Raw genomic sequence first — 18,910 nt, forward strand, 5'->3', positions numbered from 1 at the left:
CCCCTTGTTCGAGCCAGCGACCTTGGGTTCAAGTTGGTGAACCTTGCTCAAACCAGATGAGCCCGTGCTCAAGCTGGCAACCTCGGAGTTTCGAACCTGGGTCCTCGTTATCCAGGTCGGATGCTCACTGCGCCACCGCCTGGTCAGGCTATATATATTTATAAATTGCCACTTTCTTTCTTTTTTTTTTTTTTAACAGGAACAGAGAGAGAGAGAGGGATAGACAGGAACGGGGTGGGGGGGAGAGATGAGAAGCATCAATCATTAGTTTCTCGTTGCGCATTGAGACACCTTAGTTGTTCATTGATTACTTTCTCAAATGTGCCTTGACCGTGGGCCTTCAGCAGACGGAGTAGCCCCTTGTGGAACCAGCGATCTTGGGTCCAAGCTGGTAAGCTTTTTGCTCAAACCAGATGAGCCCGCTCAAGCTGGCGACCTTGGGGTCTGGAACCTGGGTTCTCCGCATCCCAGTCCGACGTTCTATCCACTGCGTGGGCCACGGCCTGGTCAGGCTAAATCGCCACTTTCTTAACAGCAAGCGTACTCATTGTGAAATGGTAGTTTGAAGCCAAGCGTGCATGGAAATCTTACTTATAGCAACCAAAAGTGGCTTTTTTGGTTTTGGGGGCGGAGAGCCAATGTTGACAAAGATGGCCGGAGTCTGGAGGAACCTCGAGTGCCTTGTCGGTTTAGCTCATCCTAGTAGACTTTTAGTGTATCTCACACAAATACTGTCCGATGTGGAAGCCACTTGAGTCATCAGCAACTTTTTTTTTTTTTTTTACTTTACCTTGAGAGTTATGGGAATCCTAGGATCTTGTGAGTCACATAAAAAGCTTATCGGGCCCTGGCCGATTGGCTCAGTGGTAGAGCGTCGGCCAGGCGTGCAGAAGTCCCGGGTTGGATTCCCGGCCAGGGCACACAGGAGAAGCGCCCATCTGCTTCTCCACCCCTCCCCCTCTCCTTCCTCTCTCTCTCTCTCTCTCTCTTCCCCTCCCGCAGCCAAGGCTCCATTGGAGCAAAGATGGCCCGGGCGCTGGGGATGGCGCCTTGGCCTCTGCCCCAGGCGCTAGAGTGGCTCTGGTCGCAACAGAGCGATGCCCCGGAGGGGCAGAGCATCGTCCCCTGGTGGGCAGAGCGTCGCCCCCTGGTGGGCGTGCGGGGTGGATCCCGGTCCAGCGCATGCGGGAGTCTGTCTGACTGTCTCTCCCTGTTTCCAGCTTCAGAAAAATACAAAAAAAAAAAAAAAAAGCTTATCGGGGTGCCTGGGACTTAATTGCTCAGTAATTACCTGTTATTTTAGGATGATAAATGTGTTTCAGTACTTTGAGGTAGAAATCGGCTATTTGGGACCTGGGGAAAGGCCAATCCTCCCACCCCACCGCCTGCCCCTTCAGCCTTTTGTTCTTGTTATAAAGACAAAACATGACCATGGAGCCCGAGTGAGCAAAGAGGAATTCGGGGATATTTTAAAAAACAATCATACATCTATCTATACAACCTTCCATTCTCAATTTTTTTTTTTTTTTTTTTTTGCATTTTTCCGAAGTTGGAAACAGGGAAGCAGTCAGACAGACTCCCGCATGCGCCGGACGGGGATCCAGCCGGCACGCCCACTAGGGGGCGTTGCTCTGCCGCAATCAGAGCCATTCTAGCACCTGAGGCAGAGGCCACAGAGCCATCCTCAGCACCCAGGCAAACCTTTGCTCCAATGGAGCCCCGGCTGCGGGAGGGGAAGAGAGAGACAGAGAGGAAGGAGAGGGGGAGGGGTGGAGAAGCAGATGGGCACTTCTCCTGTGTGCCCTGGCCGGGAATCGAACCCGGAACTCCTGCATGCCAGGCCAACGCTCTGCCACTGAGCTAACCGGTCAGGGCCATTCTCAATTTTTTGATCCTATCAATGACATTTAGATTTTAAAATAGTTTCCACTCATGCAGACTGTTCACGACCTATTTCTGAACCTGTATCACAAATTATCCCATATGCATGCGGGTCTTGTGCTCAACAGAGAATGTGTATTATTTTAGCACCGCCTGTGAGAATAAATGTTGAGCTCAGCAGACTGTGTCATGAGCGGTTAAGTGAAGCACAAGTTATCTAAGAGGAAAAGCGCCCAAGGCTGGTGAAATCTCAAGCCCTCAGAGTGGGAGCAAGCCAGACCAGGGTGATAAACTATCCTCCTCTACGGGATCAGGGTGCGAGATGACCAGCAGAGATGTTCTACTTGAACACAATGTTTGCAGATCTTGCATTCCTGATGTATTTGCCCTGTACATACTGCATACTTGTTTTGTGTTGTCTTTTTTAGGTGTACATAACTTGCTATATGTGTATATTGTGAAATGATTACAATTAGTTTAATATAATATTTTGAGTCTTTTAATCCCCTACAGTCAATACTGAAGTCAAGGACTACTGTCAGTTTTATTTAGGTAAAAGAAATTGTTCTTGTTCAACTACTACAGTAAGTCTGCTTTGGAAATATATGTGTGAAAGTCTGCTCATAAAGTAGATGTTTGGGCCCTGGCCAGATAGCTCAAGCAATAAAGCATCGCCAAGGTCACGGTGTCAATGCCAGGTCAGGGCATGTGGGGGAAGCAATCAATGAGCGCATAACTAAATGGAACAAGTAAGTGGAACAACGTAATGCTTCTCTCTCTTTCTATCTCTCTCTCTTCCCCACTCCTTCCTCTCTCTCAAATCAATGGAAAAAGTAAAAAAAAAAAAAAAACCACCAGAAAAAACTCCAGATGTTTGGTTCAGTAAGCATTTTGGTAAATATTACAGCAACTTTCAGAGTTTCTAAAGTTTCATGGATTGAGAGTTGGCACTACATTGTGCCACTTATATTTCTGTCAGGTTATATGGTATGACATAGTAACAGATAACAACCTTAGGTATTTATTTTATGCTGAGTCATAGAATGCTTTGAGATAAGGATATACCACATTTCTCTCTCTTTTTTAAAAATATTTATTGATTTTAGATAGAGGAGAGAGAGAAAGGGTGGGGGAGAGCAGGAAGCATCAATTCATAGTAGTTGCTTCCTGTATGTGCCTCGACTGGGCAAGCCAAGGGTTTGAACCGGCAACCTCAGCATTCCAGGTCAACACTGTATCCACTGTACCACCACAGGGCAGGCAATATACCACATTTCTTAAAAGCTGCTTATCAGCAAAACTGTAGTAGGAACTGCTATTTGGATCTACAGCACTTGATTAATTTGAAAAACCATTAACCATTATGACAAACCTGAAAATGACGATCAGATACTACTACTGGGCAAAAAAGTATAACCATTTATTAAAGTAGGTACAGAACATCTGTTTGCTCAAATTTTAATACTGTTTTACATAGTGTTTGTGAAACAATCCCTATTATGTTTATAACAAAAATTGTAACTGATTACAAATTTTCACTTGTCAAACACGTAATCATCTCGAAGGGAAAATACATCAAAGGCATATATACAATTATAGAAGTTCTTATTATACATGTAGCATGGAAGATACATTTATTTATTACTTTTTACATCTTCTAAAAGACATTCAAATCAAGATAAATAGATTCAAACTGTTTGACAAACTTCTGGTGGCTGAGGTCCTTCATTTAATTTTTTGTGATAAGAAAATCCAAAATTATTAATGTTGAATTTCTCATCATACATTCATCTAAAAACACAGTAAGAACAACTTGTAAAGATTGTAGATTGGTTGATGTAGGTGTTGTATAGTGGCTGATTATCTAATTAATTGACTGCTGGAGGTATCTGCTGAAGAAGGAAAAAACATATGTATGTATGTATTTATTTATTATTTATCTATTTGTTTATTTATATCCTGTAAAGAAACAAAGACAGAAAGAAAAAATAGTTCCCAAGCCGTGTGATGCTATTTCTGACCTAGCCCGCTTTGTCCTGATAAACGTTCTAAGTGTTCTTGTTTCTCATAAAGGTAAGAACCTAAAAAGAAAGACACGTTGTGTATGCTTTTTTCCAAAATAGAGATTTTTAAAAAATATATACATATAATATATAGAAACTAAAATTATGCAAAACCAATAAACAAAATGCCACAGTAGAGTGAGTGAGTGCAGCATATCGATTATAAAACGTGCCACAGCAGTTGGGGGCTCACCCGTCCCGTTACCTGTCTCATGACTTTAGAAGCACACCGAAGTGTCCCCACGCCTGAAGTAAAGGCACTACTGACAGCAGGTAGTGCAAAGAGCTCAGTTAGTTCCTCAATTACGAATAAAATACTTTAAATGAGGAGGATGAAAATGCAAAATGGCACATTTTTTTTTCAATTCATTCCAGTGTCAAAGCTTAACCAAAACCCCTAAATATACAAATGCAGCCTGGAAGGATTTTAGTGCAAATATGAAAAGTAACAGCATAATTTAAAGTTACTTAAATAAGGTACTGGAAGGGGAGGGATTGTCCCACAAGGTTTCCCTCAGGACAGTACAGGTAATGGCCTCTGGTGCAACATCTTGTGAGAACTTCAAAATCAAGCAGACAGAATGAGAGGTGAAGACTCACCTATTAAGTTATTTATTCTTATAACTTATAAGAGGAAACTACAAGGGCAATTTGTTGAAGATCAAAATATTTTCTTAAAATTTGTTGATGGGGGTCCAAAAGAATAGCGTGAGTTGTCCTGAAATCTGCACACAGAATGCTGGTGTTCGGCTACCTCTGTGCTTGTGCCCCTGAGAAAGCCCAGTTCTTGGGTGGCGGCATCATCAGAAGGTCTCGTCATCATTGCAGTTGGTTGCCCAGTGCCCGAACATCTCACAGATCTCGCAGTACGGGCGCTCTTCGCTCCGACGGCCGTGGTGTGTGGAATGGGGTGGGTCCTCAGACATCTGTGCCTGGGTGGGACAATCCTCTGTGTCGTGGAGGTCGAAGCAGTCACATATGTCACAAAAGAGGCGAGGTTTCTTCTTGGCCTGTTTCTCCTGGTCATCACTGCAAATGGTAATGTGTGTAATCAGAAGCTCATCTCTAGCAGAAGAAATTCAAGAGACAGTGCCATTTGTAAAGAATAAAAAATAAGCAAAGAGTTGTGGCCAAATGTGGGAGCCTCAAGTGTAACCACTACAATCCATATTTTAAAGTTTCCTGTCAAACTCATTTGCAGTATGTCTCACTTTTGCCAAATTTATGGAAATAGATTTATGGCCATTAACCACAGAGCAAGTGTTTCTCCAATCCACTGGAAAACCTAACTTTAAAAACAATTTATTGTCCTGGCTGGGCTGCTCAGTGGATAGAGCGTCATCCTGGTGCACCAACATCATGGGTTCGATCCCCTGTCAGGGCACATATGAGAAGCAACCAATGAGTGCACAACCAAGTGAAATGAGTTGATGCTTCTCTCTATCTCAAATCAATGGAAAAGTAAATAAAACTATTTTCAAAAAAACAAATAATGTTTAGGTGGAACTAAGGTTCTGATCAGCATTGCTTTATAAGAAATACCTGTCATAATCATTTAGGTCATCACCGTTCCCATTAAGAGCTGCTTCTGACATCATCTCCACCTTCATCTTGAGGTCTTGATTCTTCCTTTGAAGGTCCACTATTACTGAATTTAGGAAATCAATCTAATTTGTTCAGAAAAAAAAGAAACAGATCTGTAAAATGTCTAATGTGTACAGTAGAATATCAAGGAGGCATGGGTGTGGATTCTCATGCTATGGCTGCAGAATGTGCTGGACATCACAGCGGCCACAGTGGCCATTACTAAACCTATGTTTCATACACACACACACACACACACACTTTACGGAAAGCACAACTAGGGAGTTGTCCCATTCCACTGATGGGCCAATCCACAACTTAGCATCTGTAGATCTGAGAAAGTATGGGGAAATTCCCCTCATACCACATTGACTGATGAATCATGGTGGGATGGTAACTGGGTCTTCAGAGAAAAATGGAAGACATTTTAAAAAGAAGGCTCAAGCTCCATTTTCACCTGAGGGAACTCGCACACACTCAGGCTTGGGGCAGCGTTCAGGTTCCACAAGTGGGAAGAGCAACAAGCCAAGGTTCACTCTGACGGGCTGACCGGCCGGAGGAAATGACCAGCCAGAGGAGATGCTCATCCTCACATTTGCTTTCAAACCCAACGCACTTTCATTGAGAAATCAAGTTTCTTCCCTCTTCTACAAATAATAAAAAGGTCTCATTTCTCTAGATAGCCATGAAAAAAACCCCTGCTTTACAATATTAAAGAAATGTGCTCTGGACAGGTAGCTCAGTTGGATAGAGCATCATCCCAATACACCAAGGTTTTGGGTTCAGTCCCTGGCCAGGACACATACAAGAATCAACCAATGAATGCATGAATAAGTGGAAAAACAAATTGAGGTTTCCCTCTCTCTGTGTGTGTCTCTCTCCCTTCCTCTCTCTCAAAATCAATTAAAAAATTTTAAAAAGGCTCTGGCTGGTTGGCTTAGCGGTAGAGCGTCGGTCAGGCATGTGGAAGTCCTGTGTTCAATTTCCGGTCAAGGCACCCAGGAAAAGCACCCATCTGCTTCTCCACCCCTCCCCCTCTCCTTTCTCTCTATCTCTCTCTTCCCCTCCGCAGCCAAGGCTCCATTGGAGCAAAGTTGGCCCAGGCACTGAGGATGACTCCATGGCTTCCACTTCAGGTGCTGGAATGGCTCTGGCCACAACAGAGCAACGCCCCAGATGGGCAGAGCATTGCCCCCTGGTGGGCATGCCGAGTGGATCCTGGTTGGGCACATGTGGGAGTCTGTCTCTCTGCTTCTCACTTGGCAAAAATACAAAAAATAAAAATAAAATAAATTTTAAAAATGTGTATGAGTATATACACATAGATATTTCCATTCTTTTTTTTTTAATTTATTCATTTTAGAAAGGAGGGGGGGAGAGAGAGAGGAGAGAGAGAAGGGGAGGAGCAGGAAGCATCAACTCCCATATGTGCCTTGACCAGGCAAGCCCACGGTTTCGATTCGGTGACCTCAGCATTTCCAGATCGACGCTTTATCCACTGCGCCACCACAGGTCAGGCCTAGATATTTCCATTCTTAAAGAAGCAGTTGGCCCTGGCCGGTTGGCTCAGTGGTAGAGCGTCGGCCTGGCATGCAGGAGTCCCGGGTTCAATTCCCGGCCAGGACACACAGGAGAAGCGTCCATCTGCTTCTCCGCCCCTCCCCCTCTCCTTCCTCTCTGTCTCTCTCTTCCCCTCCCGCAGCCGGGGCTCCATTGGAGCAAAGTTTGCCCGGGCGCTGAGGAAGGCTCTATGGCCTCTGCCTCAGGCGCTAGAATGGCTCTGATTGCGGCAGAGCAACGCCCCAGATGGGCAGAGCATCGTCCCCTGGTGGGCATGCCAGGTGGATCCTGGTCGGGCGCATGCAGGAGTCTGTCTGACTGCCTCCTGGTTTCCAACCTCAGAAAAATACACACACAAAAAAGAAGCAATTGGCCTTTTCCTCCTACAGAGCTAGCAGTCAGTAGCTTGGTGGTTCTCTGCAGAATATCCCTACCAACACTGCAGGCAGACCCACTCTACATGTCCATTCTCACTTCTTCAACTGCAGTTTCTAAGACTTTAACATGTTAGGAGCTCTGTTTCAGGAAGAAGAAAAAGGCACAAAATGGATGTAAGGATAGTGGGAAACCATACATACACATGCACACGCACACATACATATACACACATGTGCTTGCAAATTAGGAAACATAAAACAAACCATTTGCTGATTGGAAGGAAAGTGTTGGCAGCAGCAGAAACAAATGGAAGCAGAAAGGAAAGGGGGAGAAAGAGAAAACATTGTTAATTAAGTTGCTGTTTATTAGACATATACACTAAGCAGAAAGTGCTAACTAGGGGAAGTTAGTAGTCTGCTGGGCCCCCTCATGCCTTTCAAAGCAGCTGTCAGACAAATCCCAAACTCCCTGAGCTTTCCTCCTATTTACAATGATAGGTAGCTTTTGTATCTGTGGTTTTTAAACAGGATAAATATTTCCAAAACATATTATTAAAACTGAAGATTAAATACTTGCTGTCTAAGTGCTATTACATTTCTAAATAGAGAACATACTGTCTCCAGATAATCCCATTTTTAAATTTAAGGCTGTTCTGTTCATTTTGGCTTTAGGAAACAGTTTTCAAGAACCCCATCTTTTTAGCCCTGGTTGGTTGGCTCAGCGGTAGAGCATTGGCCCAGCCTGTGGAAGTCTGTTGTTCAATTCCTGGTCAGGGCACACAGGAGAAGTGACTATCTGCTTCTCCACCTTTTTTCTATTACTCTCTCCCCTTCTCACAGCCAAGGCTCAAATGGTTTAAGCAAGTTGTCCCTGGGCTCTGAGGATGGCTCCAAGGCCTTGCTTCAAGCATGGAAATAGCTCAGTTGCCGAACAACGAAGAACTGGCCCCAGATGGGCAGAGCATCGCCCTGAAGGGGGCTTGCCAGGTGGATCCTGATCAAGGTACATGTGGGAGTCTGTCTCTCTGCCTTCCTGTCTCCCACTTAAAAAAAAAATAAAAAGAACCCCATCTTTTTAAGGTAGAGATAAACAAGGGACCTTTTGACATAGCAATTCTACTTCTAGGAATTTATCCCAAAGAAATATTAGTATATCTGCAAAATGAGGGATGTCTAAGATAATTCACTTCAGCATTGTTTACAATGTATCTAGAAGGTCAGAAACATCCCAAATGTCACATCAACACATAGAGAACTAATTACATTAAGGTATGTCCATATAATGGAACACTATACAGCTATAAAAAAGATGAGTGCAGATAAGTTTATGTAATATGCCATCATTTATGTAAAAAAGGAAAGAAAAGACTATGAGTCTTGGCTTATATGTACTTTTTTAAAACCCCTGAAAAGATAAAAAAAAAAAAAAAACCAACTGAGTGGGACATCTGAAACTACGTCAACATAATAAATCTAAAAAAAATTTTTTTAAAGAACAGTAATAACAGCAATTACCTGTTTGGAGGGTTGGGATCTGACCAGAAGAGAAAAGTTTGGAGGGAGATTTTTTACTGTCTATATTTTTAATATGGTTTAATGTTTAGACCATATGAATGTATAACTTGTTCAAAAGATGAAATGATTTTTTAAAAAAGAGCTAGTAAGCAAAGCAAAAGGCAGGAATATTACCTGACTTTCCTGGACTCTTTCATCCTCTTCTGCCTGAGTATCAGTATTACCTTAATTTAAAAAATAAAAACAAAAGTGAAGAGGGGTTATTAAAATATAGCAATCCTTCTTTCTTGCTATCCCAGTGAAACAGCCGGTGTTAGAAACTCATTTTCTGTGGCATTCCCAGACGTGCCTCTTTGAGAACCACACATCACGAGCTCCTGTCTCACACCCGGTCCCCTAGGGACCGGCACCCGCAGTGGCTCTGCCCCTTCCGCTGTCTCCCTTCGGGGCTGGCTCTCCGCTGGGTAAGAAGGGCCCTCCCATTTATCCGAACCTAAAGAAGCGGGGGACCCTCCCTGCTCTCCATCACTGGTCACTTTCAGCACCCCCCACAGCACTGGGACGGCAGCCGGTCCCCACCACCTTAAGTTCACCCCCCAACACTCAGGCCCGCGGGAAGGACCAGAAGTGGGGAGACCAGGCATGCTCCTCTGCCTGAGCCCCGGGTCGGGCCAGCCCGCTGTCTGATGAAACGGTGGCGGAGCGAGAGCAGGGGGTGGAGGACTCACAGGGGCAGAGCATTGGCTGCCTAATGGGGCATCTGCGCCAGGGTGCCCCCTGCCGGGAGCACCGGGAAGCAGCAGACTCGGAGAGCAGGACCACACACCTGAGGAGCTGCTGAGCTGCCGCTTGTTCTCTTTGAGTTGCAGCTCCAGGTTCTTCACTTTGAGCTCCAGCTTCACCTTGTCGGACTCCAGAGACTGGACCACCGAGTGCAAGGACTTGGCGGAGGCGTTCTCTCCCCGCAGCACCGTGACCTGAAACACAGCGTTGGTGCGCGGCTTAGGAGCGGCGTCACGCAGAAAGGGGGTGGTGGGGACGGTGGGAACAGTCGCCTTGGAGTCACCCTACCTCGTTCCTCAGCTTCTCCAGCTCTGCGTCCTTCTCTGTGAGTAAGGCACTCGTCAGGCTGATGGATTTCTGCAAGGAGGCTTTCTCTTCATCGGCGTCTTTTATTAGCTTGGATTCTCTAAAAGACCAAAGAGTTAAACATTCCAGAAGTCAACCGAGAGAGTGATCCATTGTACCACTGTCCTAGAGCAGACACGCAATTAACTTTTAGTTAATGTAACGGAAAAAAAAAAGTCTATCACAGGTAAGTTTTATAGGGGGTTCAGGCTGTTAATGCTTCCAAATTTTACTTGAAATTTTACTTACTGTGAGGGGAGAGAAAGTTTACTACGCACAGACATGCCAGATTCTGCATAGCATTGTCTCCATTTGAATTTAAAGACACAAGTTAATGACTCTGGAAAATGTACAGTTAGAAAAAGCAAGACTGTAGCACCCCCAACTAATTCCTTTAAATATCTAACCCCCCCCAGCTGAATTCTGCTACTTTGTCAATAAATTATTACCAAGCAATAACAACAATTAAAATACACACATGCAAAGCGAGTATACGGATGTCATGCAGAGCAGCTTTTATGCTGGAAGTATCGATTGGTTCTCACTAATTTCAGTCACTTTTAAGCAAATTCCAAGAATGTGTTTTTGAGATCTTATGGGCCAAAATAGTAGCAAACAGTCCTGCTATTCAGACTGAAGGGTTCTTAGTTTTCACCCATGGAATCTGAGAAGGACGTTCAATTGCTCATGGAAACGAGAGATCATTACAGAAAGCGCCAAACAGAAACATGAACATGGGTCTCCAGGTACAGAGTGAGAGCGTGGGGGCGACAATGGAGGAAGAAGGCCGGGGCACTGGGCTCACCGTCTCAGCCTGGCTCAGCCTTTGGCTATCAGCAGAGGGAAGGGACTGGGCCTTTGATGAGAGGAAGACCCTGATCTTGGAGGCAAGGGAGTGGGGACAGAAAGGGAAAGATGAAGGAAAACAGGGAGAGAGGGCAAGACACAACAGACACAGCCCAGAAGGGCTGGTCATGACGTGTTTATGTGTGTGCGTATTCACATCTTTGTTGGAAAAATTACACACATTTGCAAGTGCCGCGGTCATGGTCACCAGGACTGTTACAGACTGACAGACTGGAAGAGGCTAAGGATATATGACAACTGAATGCAAGGTGGTATCCTAGGTTGGATCCTGGAAGAGAAAAAGGACAAAACTGGGGACATCTGAATAATGTCTAGAATTCTATGGCTAAGCATATACACACCAATGTCGCTTTCTAAGTTTGGATAAATGGACCAGGGAATGTAAGATGCACACCAGAGGGAGGGGCATGTGGAAACACTCAGAACTCCTCTGCAACTTTTCTGTGACTCTATAATTTTAAAATAAAAACATTTTGTTTGTTAAGTTACATGCAGTGTGAAACAAGGAAAAAGACCTTGTAACAGCAAAAATATTTTGGGCAAAACAAAACTGGAGAAAACTTTCCTAGCTAGCTAGCCCTCAGGCCACACAACCTACACACTTCATGAATGTAGCTAAAAACTAGTGAGAATTCGTAACTTAAAAAACAACAAGCCAAACTGCTCCCGGTTCTGAGAAATAACCGGATGCATGTGGAGCATGTCAAGGTTCGGTCTGTTTCATGACCAACTGGAAGAATCGGAAACTGAGGCCCAGGTTAGAAATGGCACAATGCATGTCTGGTTAGTGAGACCCAAGATATCCGGCACACGAATTACAGAATTCTCGTGATTTATGGGAAATTGAAATTCTACACAAGAGGTAAAAATATAAGTGTTTGTATTTATCTCATTGTGTGGCTTACGCCTTACACTCCAGAATAAGTAGTAAGAAAAGAATTTGAGACTTACAGACATTTCTTGAATTCAACACCCAAGCATTATTTGTACACTGAAAAGGGGGGGGGTGGGCACCAGTGACTCTAATGTACTGAGTAACACCTTGCTAGGAAATAGGATCTCATTTAGGTAGAAACAAATCAGATTTTAACGGAAGGAATGTATGAAGACTTCTTCCACCTGGAAAGTAAACATCTAATGTTATCCAAAGAGTTCACAAAGCTTAGGCTGTTTAGGCCTCTATTCAACCTACCTGTGAGGTTACTCTATTGTAAAAGAAAGATCTTCATTTATTGTAAATGCAGCTCAGATGTGAACATTATTTAAAATGTTTTTACTGATAAACACCAGGATTTCGGGATTAGTAGACCGATTCAGAATCTCCATAATCAGGACCCTGGTGGGTCAAGATGTCACAGAGGCTTTGTGTCAGGGACTGTCAGCGGGCAGGAGGAGAAGGTACAGGCATATTTACATGCTTATCACCCGACACGAACAACCTGTAAGCAAGGCTGCTATCTAAGCAGAACGCTGCTTGTCCAAGTTACCAAAAGATGCGTGGTTAAGAAAGGGACCTAACTTGTGAAAGATGACAGGACAGACAGACGCTGGCAGCTCATCTTTGTGACAGATCTTCACTGCGGGCATCTCGGGCTGTTTCTTAGCCCTAATCCCACCATGTGAACCAACAGGGGCTGATTAAACCGTTTCTGCCAACGCCACTGACATCTGAGCTGCAAGTCACGCTGACGGGAGGGCCGAGTTACTTTTAAGCCACCCTGACTAGAATGACTCGGTGTCACTCAAAATATCAAAAAGGGAAGATAAACATAATATGGAAGAAGGGTCGGAATGGGTCAGAAAGCTTTTTCCCAAGGGAACGTACTACCCAGATTCTTTCCTTACTACTTTCGTAAGAAATACATTCTAGTGACAAAGCAAATACCTTCAAGTGTGACTGGGCAAGCTTCAGAAATGCAAGGTAACAAGAACCAAATATTAGAAACATGAAGAGAAATGCAAGTCAGTGAGGGGAACTATGTTGGCACTAAAGTTCTTTGCTGTATTTAGGTATTAAAAAAAAGACCATATAATGTGTGTGTGCGTGCGCATGTGCGCACTGCTGAGAATATTTTACAAAACAAAAGCAAGACACAGAGGGACAAAAGCAGCCAAAAATATATACAACAATCTGGTTTACTAAAAATATATGAAATTTATTTATTATAACGTGGATAGACTTTCTTTAGTCTTACCATGAAAGACACACAGATAGAGCAAAGGAAGCAGGAGTAGGAAGGGAAAAGAGAGGGTGAGATGAGCATGGTGAGCAGCACGAGCTGGAGACAGTCAGCCAGCCACCCACAGTGCGCGTAAGGAGCCAGAGGAGCGAGAGGCCTCGGCAGGGTCTGTGACAGGATCGCCGCCCGGGCTTCAGTCCTGACAGCGACCTCGCGTTTACTCGAACATAACTGATTCTGACTCCACGGGGTCCACATCTAAAATGTTTGGCTCTGAAGTCCCTTTCTTGACATCAAAAAAGCCTCGAGGAGGGAGAAGCCAAACGAGTTCCCCAACCTGCTGAGGGCAAGCATTAGCTGTCAGAGGGACCCCATACACACTGTCACTTACAGCAGTTCAAGGTCACCTCTGCCTCATCTCCTGGAACCCGCTTGAAGGGGGTGTGCCTAACTCAGAGGCCAGTTTTCCAAAGAAATCTTACATTTTTAAGAGAACACTCTTCGTACTTATTGCCTGCGACTCAATGTTTAGATACCAAAAAACTATAGCAATAGAGGATGATGTTACTAATTTCTTAATGATAAGTAGTTTCATCCTATATCAGGAGTGAGTTCTGCACTTCCATACAATGACTATGTGAATTGGCAATTACAGTATATGCTTTCTTGACTATTATGTATACTCAATGATCACTTCTAAATTAGACTGTCCACTAAGATCTCAGTTCTTGCTTAAACAGCTACATTTCAAATATCTTTGCGATTTAAGGACTTTCCAGGCTTTTCAATTAAGAGCGTATCAAATTCTTTTTTGCATTTTATGCTAAATACACTCAACTATTATACACATAGACCTACGTACTAATCTTTTACCAGACTGATTTTAGAAGGCACTTAAGGGCCTAATTACTTGTTCAAATATAGATTTGCATTCATATTTCTGAAACAGACATAACTTTTCATGAGGGTTAATTAACAATGTGACAAAAAAAAAAAGGTTGTAAATATGACAAACTAGATTTAAAATTTTTTCACTCCCAGAAAAAAATGACCTTAATATGCATTCATTGATTAGCAAGAGTAATTTTCAAGAGACAGTCTCCTAAACATACCCAGCAGCTACAACGGGGATGGAGACAGAAAAGTATGAAGACAGGAGTGGACCTGTACCCACATCAGTCCCATCTTTTGAAGCCATGAAAAAATTCACATGCCCATTCGCATTTTGAAAGGCATATGATTTAGTTAAAGTCATATGGTAAGGATGAACAAAGCATACATCTTTCTTTAAAAAGTAATAATAAAGCCTGACCAGGTGATGGCGCAGTGGATAGAGCGTCGGACTGGGATGTGGAGGACCAAGGTTCGAGACCCCGAGGTCACCAGCTTGAGCACGGGCTCATCTGGCTTGAACAAAAAGCTCACCAGCTTGGACCCAAGGTCGCTGGCTCAAGCAAGGGGTTACTTGGTCTGCTGAAGGCCCGCGGTCAAGGCACATATGAGAAAGCAATCAATGAACAACTAAGGTGTTGCAACGAAAAACTGATGATTGATGCTTCTCATCTCTCTCTGTTCCTGTCTGTCTGTTCCTATCTATCCCTCTCTCTGACTCTCTCTCTCTCTCTGTCCCTGTAAAAAAAAAAAAAGTAATAATAAATATCCCTGACTGGGTAGCTCAGTTGGTTACCGCATCGTCCCCATACATCAAGGTTGCGGGTTCAGGGCACAAAGAAGAATCAACCAATAAATGCATAAATAAGTGCAACCACAAATCTATGTTTCTCTCTTTCTCTCTAAAATCAATAAATTTTAAAAAATTAAGTAATAATAAATAAATGTATAATAAGACAAGAACCAGCATAAAAACCTGAGGACCTGGGTGTCATGCCTGTGTCTGAGTTCTCGGCCAAGTGGCCTAGCTCTTTGAGCTTTCGTTTCATCCTTTTAAATGCATGTCCCACCATGCATTTCACTGGGTTGTTTGAGATTATATAAACCTGTGAATTAGGAAGTGCTACATAAACACAAGGGGACATACTAGTACTTATATCAACCTGTTTTTATATGTCCCCTGGCCAGAATGTCACAGTATAGCCCTATGGAGTTGTTCTGGCAGAACTTTGTACATGCGGTTCTTTTTAAAGAAACAAAGCCATACGGATAGAAAAGTAAACATTCTGAGCCCCACGTAGGCAGGGCTGTGCCTGTACACAGGAGCTGGGTTAAGGCACGGGAGACCAGTCACCACAAGGATGCCTAGCTGGACCAGAGGGGTGGCAATCCGAAACATATCCATTCTGGTGAGAAACTTTAAAGAAGAATGAATCGAGATATTCCTTAATTAAAGAGGGAAAGGCGGAAAGTCACCCCCTGGGCCAAGGCCTAACGGCTCTTCAAATGTAGCTCACGGAACCCAAATCTCTTTGTGGGCCGAACAAAGCCCTCGGGTTCCTGAGCCGCAGCCTGGGCAGAACGCGTGGGACAGCGGTCCAGATGGGCATCTTCTGCCCTGACCGGCAGGGAGAGAACACTCTGCAAGAGCATGGAGCATCCTTTTTTTCTTTTGTAGTATCTCTAGATACAAACTGAACATTTTAAGAAGAGCAGACTTACTGTCAGGGGATATAGATAAGCATCAAGCTTCTAAACAATTATTTCTGTGGGCCCTTTCCTTACTGAAGGCTTCTGTTTGAAAGCTGTTTATCATGAAAAAAAAAAGGTATTTTTTCAGAAAATAGATAAGAATCATTTATAACTGTTACCCATTAGAACTAAAAAATTAAAATCTTATAAAACTGATATCAGTATTTACACGCAGATTGCTGACTCCACATAACATGACAGTGTTTTTAGTCACTGGAACGAGGAGGGAACAGCAGTGTGAGAGGATCTAACCAGAGAACACCTCTGAGTAAGTGCAACCAACCATGGCCTAACAGTTCAGCTCGTCTTTGTCTAAGTAACTGACACTGAAACTTCTGCAAGTGAATTTTCGTCATTTGTCAATTATGAGTCTCAAACTATCACAGCGCAATTTTCTGAATGAGAAGGTCGTATGTTCTCTACAAGTCACCATCCACATCATGTTCTAATGTTTTCCTTAAAACACACACAAACACTCACACATGCCAACGATAAACAGAAGAGGGAAACCTACCTCTTTTTCATCTCTAACAACTGATTATTTAGCACAGATCTTTCTTCTTCCACCTGGAAAAAAAAGCACACATTAAAAAGTTCAGTTCCTCATAAGCCCACAGAGAGGTCTATCTCTCATACCACGGGTCACGTTCCCAGGCTTCAGGGCAGCAAAAGCAGTGGTCGCTACATCACCGGATATACAGTTACTAGTTTACAAATCACTGGTGACCCGACTGACCTCCCTTCCTCATGGACTTGCGAGTTACAAATAGTAACAGCACTTCAACAATCCACATAGTACACCCTAGACAAGCAATACACATTTGTTAAGCACTGAAGGGAAGCTCCACCATGAACATTCTAGCCCCTTTACTGAAACAAGAGGCCGAGTGTCACTAACTCGAGGAGGGCTGGGAGCAGGCCATTGACTCTGCGTGGGCCCCATTTCATGCCTGCTATATTCCAAGCACCTGTTTCTCACCTGTGAAATACGGCAGTTACAAATGAACGTCCAGTGGCCCTTTACTTCTAAAACTCTATTATTCCACAGAAGGTAGAGAACAAAATATTCCATTAGTTAATTTGAAAGAACCCTCACCACTATCTGCACCCAAGTTTAGCCAACTGCTAATTTCAGTTCACATTGTTAATAAAACGAAGGGGTGAAACGCTCTTGTGTGGGACTTTTATTTAAGTATAACACCAGAGACTATGTAATGACTTTTTTTCAGTAGCCTAGGATTTAAGCTATATGTAGTTAAGGCCTTATTTCTGTTTATGTATCTGTTATGCACATGCTTTGCTATAAGGTCTTTATACCTAAAAAGTTCTTAAATCTACACAGACATGTTTGAACATTAGATTATATTTATCATGTCTATCAAGGTTAAATATAGTCTTTTACTTTTTTTTTAGTTTGCTATAGTAGCTGACCATACTACAAACAGTATGTTCAGAATAATCCTGGTTTTTTTTTAAGATTTATTTATTGATTTTAGAGAGAGAAGAGGGGAGTAGGGATGCAGCAAGAAGTATGAACTCATAGCTACTTCACCATTCATTGCTTGCTTGTCGTATGTGCCTTGACCAGGCAAGAGGCCAGGACTTTGAACCAGCAGCCTCGGCGTTCCAGGTTGATGCTTGATCTACTGTGCCACCCCAGGTCACACAAGGGGATGTTGATTGCAGTGTAAGTTATGACTGTATATATGCCATTAAGAATGAATTTTAGGCCCTGGCTGGTTGGCTCAGTGGTAGAGCGTCGGCCTGGCGTGCAGAAGTCCCGGGTTCGATTCCCGGCCAGGGCACACAGGAGACGCGCCCATCTGCTTCTCCACCTCTCCCCCTCTCCTTCCTCTCTGTCTCTCTCTTCCCCTCCCGCAGCGATGCTCCATTGGAGCGACGATGGCCCAGGCGCTGGGGATGGCTCCTTGGCCTCTGCCCCAGGCGCTAGAGTGGCTCTGGTCGCGACGGGGCGACACCCCAGAGGGGCAGAGCATCATCCCCCAGTGGGCAGAGCGTCGCCCCTTGGTGGGCGTGCCGGGTGGATCCCGGTCGGGTGCATGCGGGAGTCTGTCTGACTGTCTCTCCCCATTTCCAGCTTCAGAAAAATACAAAAAAAAAAAAAGTGAATTTTATACAAATCATAGCTTAAGAAATATGCCTTTGGTCTGACTGGGTGGTGGCGCAGTGGATAGAGCATCGGACTGAGATGCAGATGACCCAGGTTCGAGACCCCGAGGTCACCAGCTTGAATGCGGGTTCATCTGGTTTGAGCAAAAGCTCATCAGCTTGGACCCAAGGTCGCTGACTAGAGCAAGGGGTTACTCGGTCTGCTGTAGCCCCACGGTCAAGGCACATATGAGAAAGCAATCAATGAACAACTAAGGTGTCACAACGAAAAACTGATGATTGATGCTTCTCATCTCTGTCCGTTCCTGTCTGTCTGTCCCTATCTGTCCCTCTCTCTGACTCTGTCACTGTAAAAAAGAAAAAAGAAAAAAAAAGAAATATGCCTTTGGGGGAAAATGGCAAGTTTGAGTAGTAATTTCTACAATGTAGCTTTTGTTAGAAACAAAAACTGTATGTATACCCGCATCTGTACAGGCTGTTACACACATGAAGGACAGTATGGGAAAAGACACCAAACCATTTATAATGTTGCCTCAATGAAGGGGCAGCAGGAACAGCAATAACTTGGAAATACTTGGAAATGACATATGTTTGTATCCCGTCATATTTATAAACATGTATTTCTAATTTTAAAATAACGCTGTAATTTTTTTTCCAAACTGTAAGAAAGTTTATGTAGAAAGTCAGAGGTAGAAGTGAGCTGTTGAAGACGTGGGCTCGGGAAACAAGTTCTGAAGGCAGAAGAGGGGCCCCTGAGGTGAGGAGAGAGGGGCCAGGAAAACGTGCCTGGGGGAGGGCCAGGGCTGGGGGGGGCCGGGGAAGGGCAGTGGCCAGGGGGGCAGGGGCCGGGGAGGGCAGGGCTGGGCGACAGGGCTGGGGGGGTAGGTTGGGGGAGGCAGGGGCTGGCGGGGCTGGAGGGGCAGGGGTCAGGGGGGCAGGGGCTGGGGAGGGCAGGGGCTGGGGAGGGCAGGGGCTGGGGAGG

At 44.2% G+C, this 18,910-nt stretch overlaps 1 protein-coding gene across 6 annotated transcripts in view; it reads right to left on the minus strand.

The window, feature by feature from the left end:
* Positions 1-3,277: 3,277 nt before the first annotated feature.
* Positions 3,278-18,910, minus strand: part of CLIP1 (CAP-Gly domain containing linker protein 1) — a 122,117-nt gene continuing 106,484 nt past the window's right edge. For all 6 annotated transcript variants that reach the window (XM_066260670.1, XM_066260665.1, XM_066260666.1 and 3 more), the window contains 6 exons: positions 16,313-16,365; positions 10,052-10,169; positions 9,807-9,957; positions 9,155-9,204; positions 5,487-5,611; positions 3,278-4,973 (listed from right to left, as the gene is read on the minus strand). In XM_066260670.1, coding sequence (XP_066116767.1) covers positions 4,748-4,973; positions 5,487-5,611; positions 9,155-9,204; positions 9,807-9,957; positions 10,052-10,169; positions 16,313-16,365 — 723 coding nt within the window. In that variant the 3' untranslated portion in view covers positions 3,278-4,747. The remainder of the gene's footprint in view (positions 4,974-5,486; positions 5,612-9,154; positions 9,205-9,806; positions 9,958-10,051; positions 10,170-16,312; positions 16,366-18,910) is intronic.

Source organism: Saccopteryx bilineata, chromosome 2, assembly GCF_036850765.1.
Source record: "Saccopteryx bilineata isolate mSacBil1 chromosome 2, mSacBil1_pri_phased_curated, whole genome shotgun sequence".
NCBI classification, from domain to species: Eukaryota; Metazoa; Chordata; class Mammalia; order Chiroptera; family Emballonuridae; genus Saccopteryx; species Saccopteryx bilineata.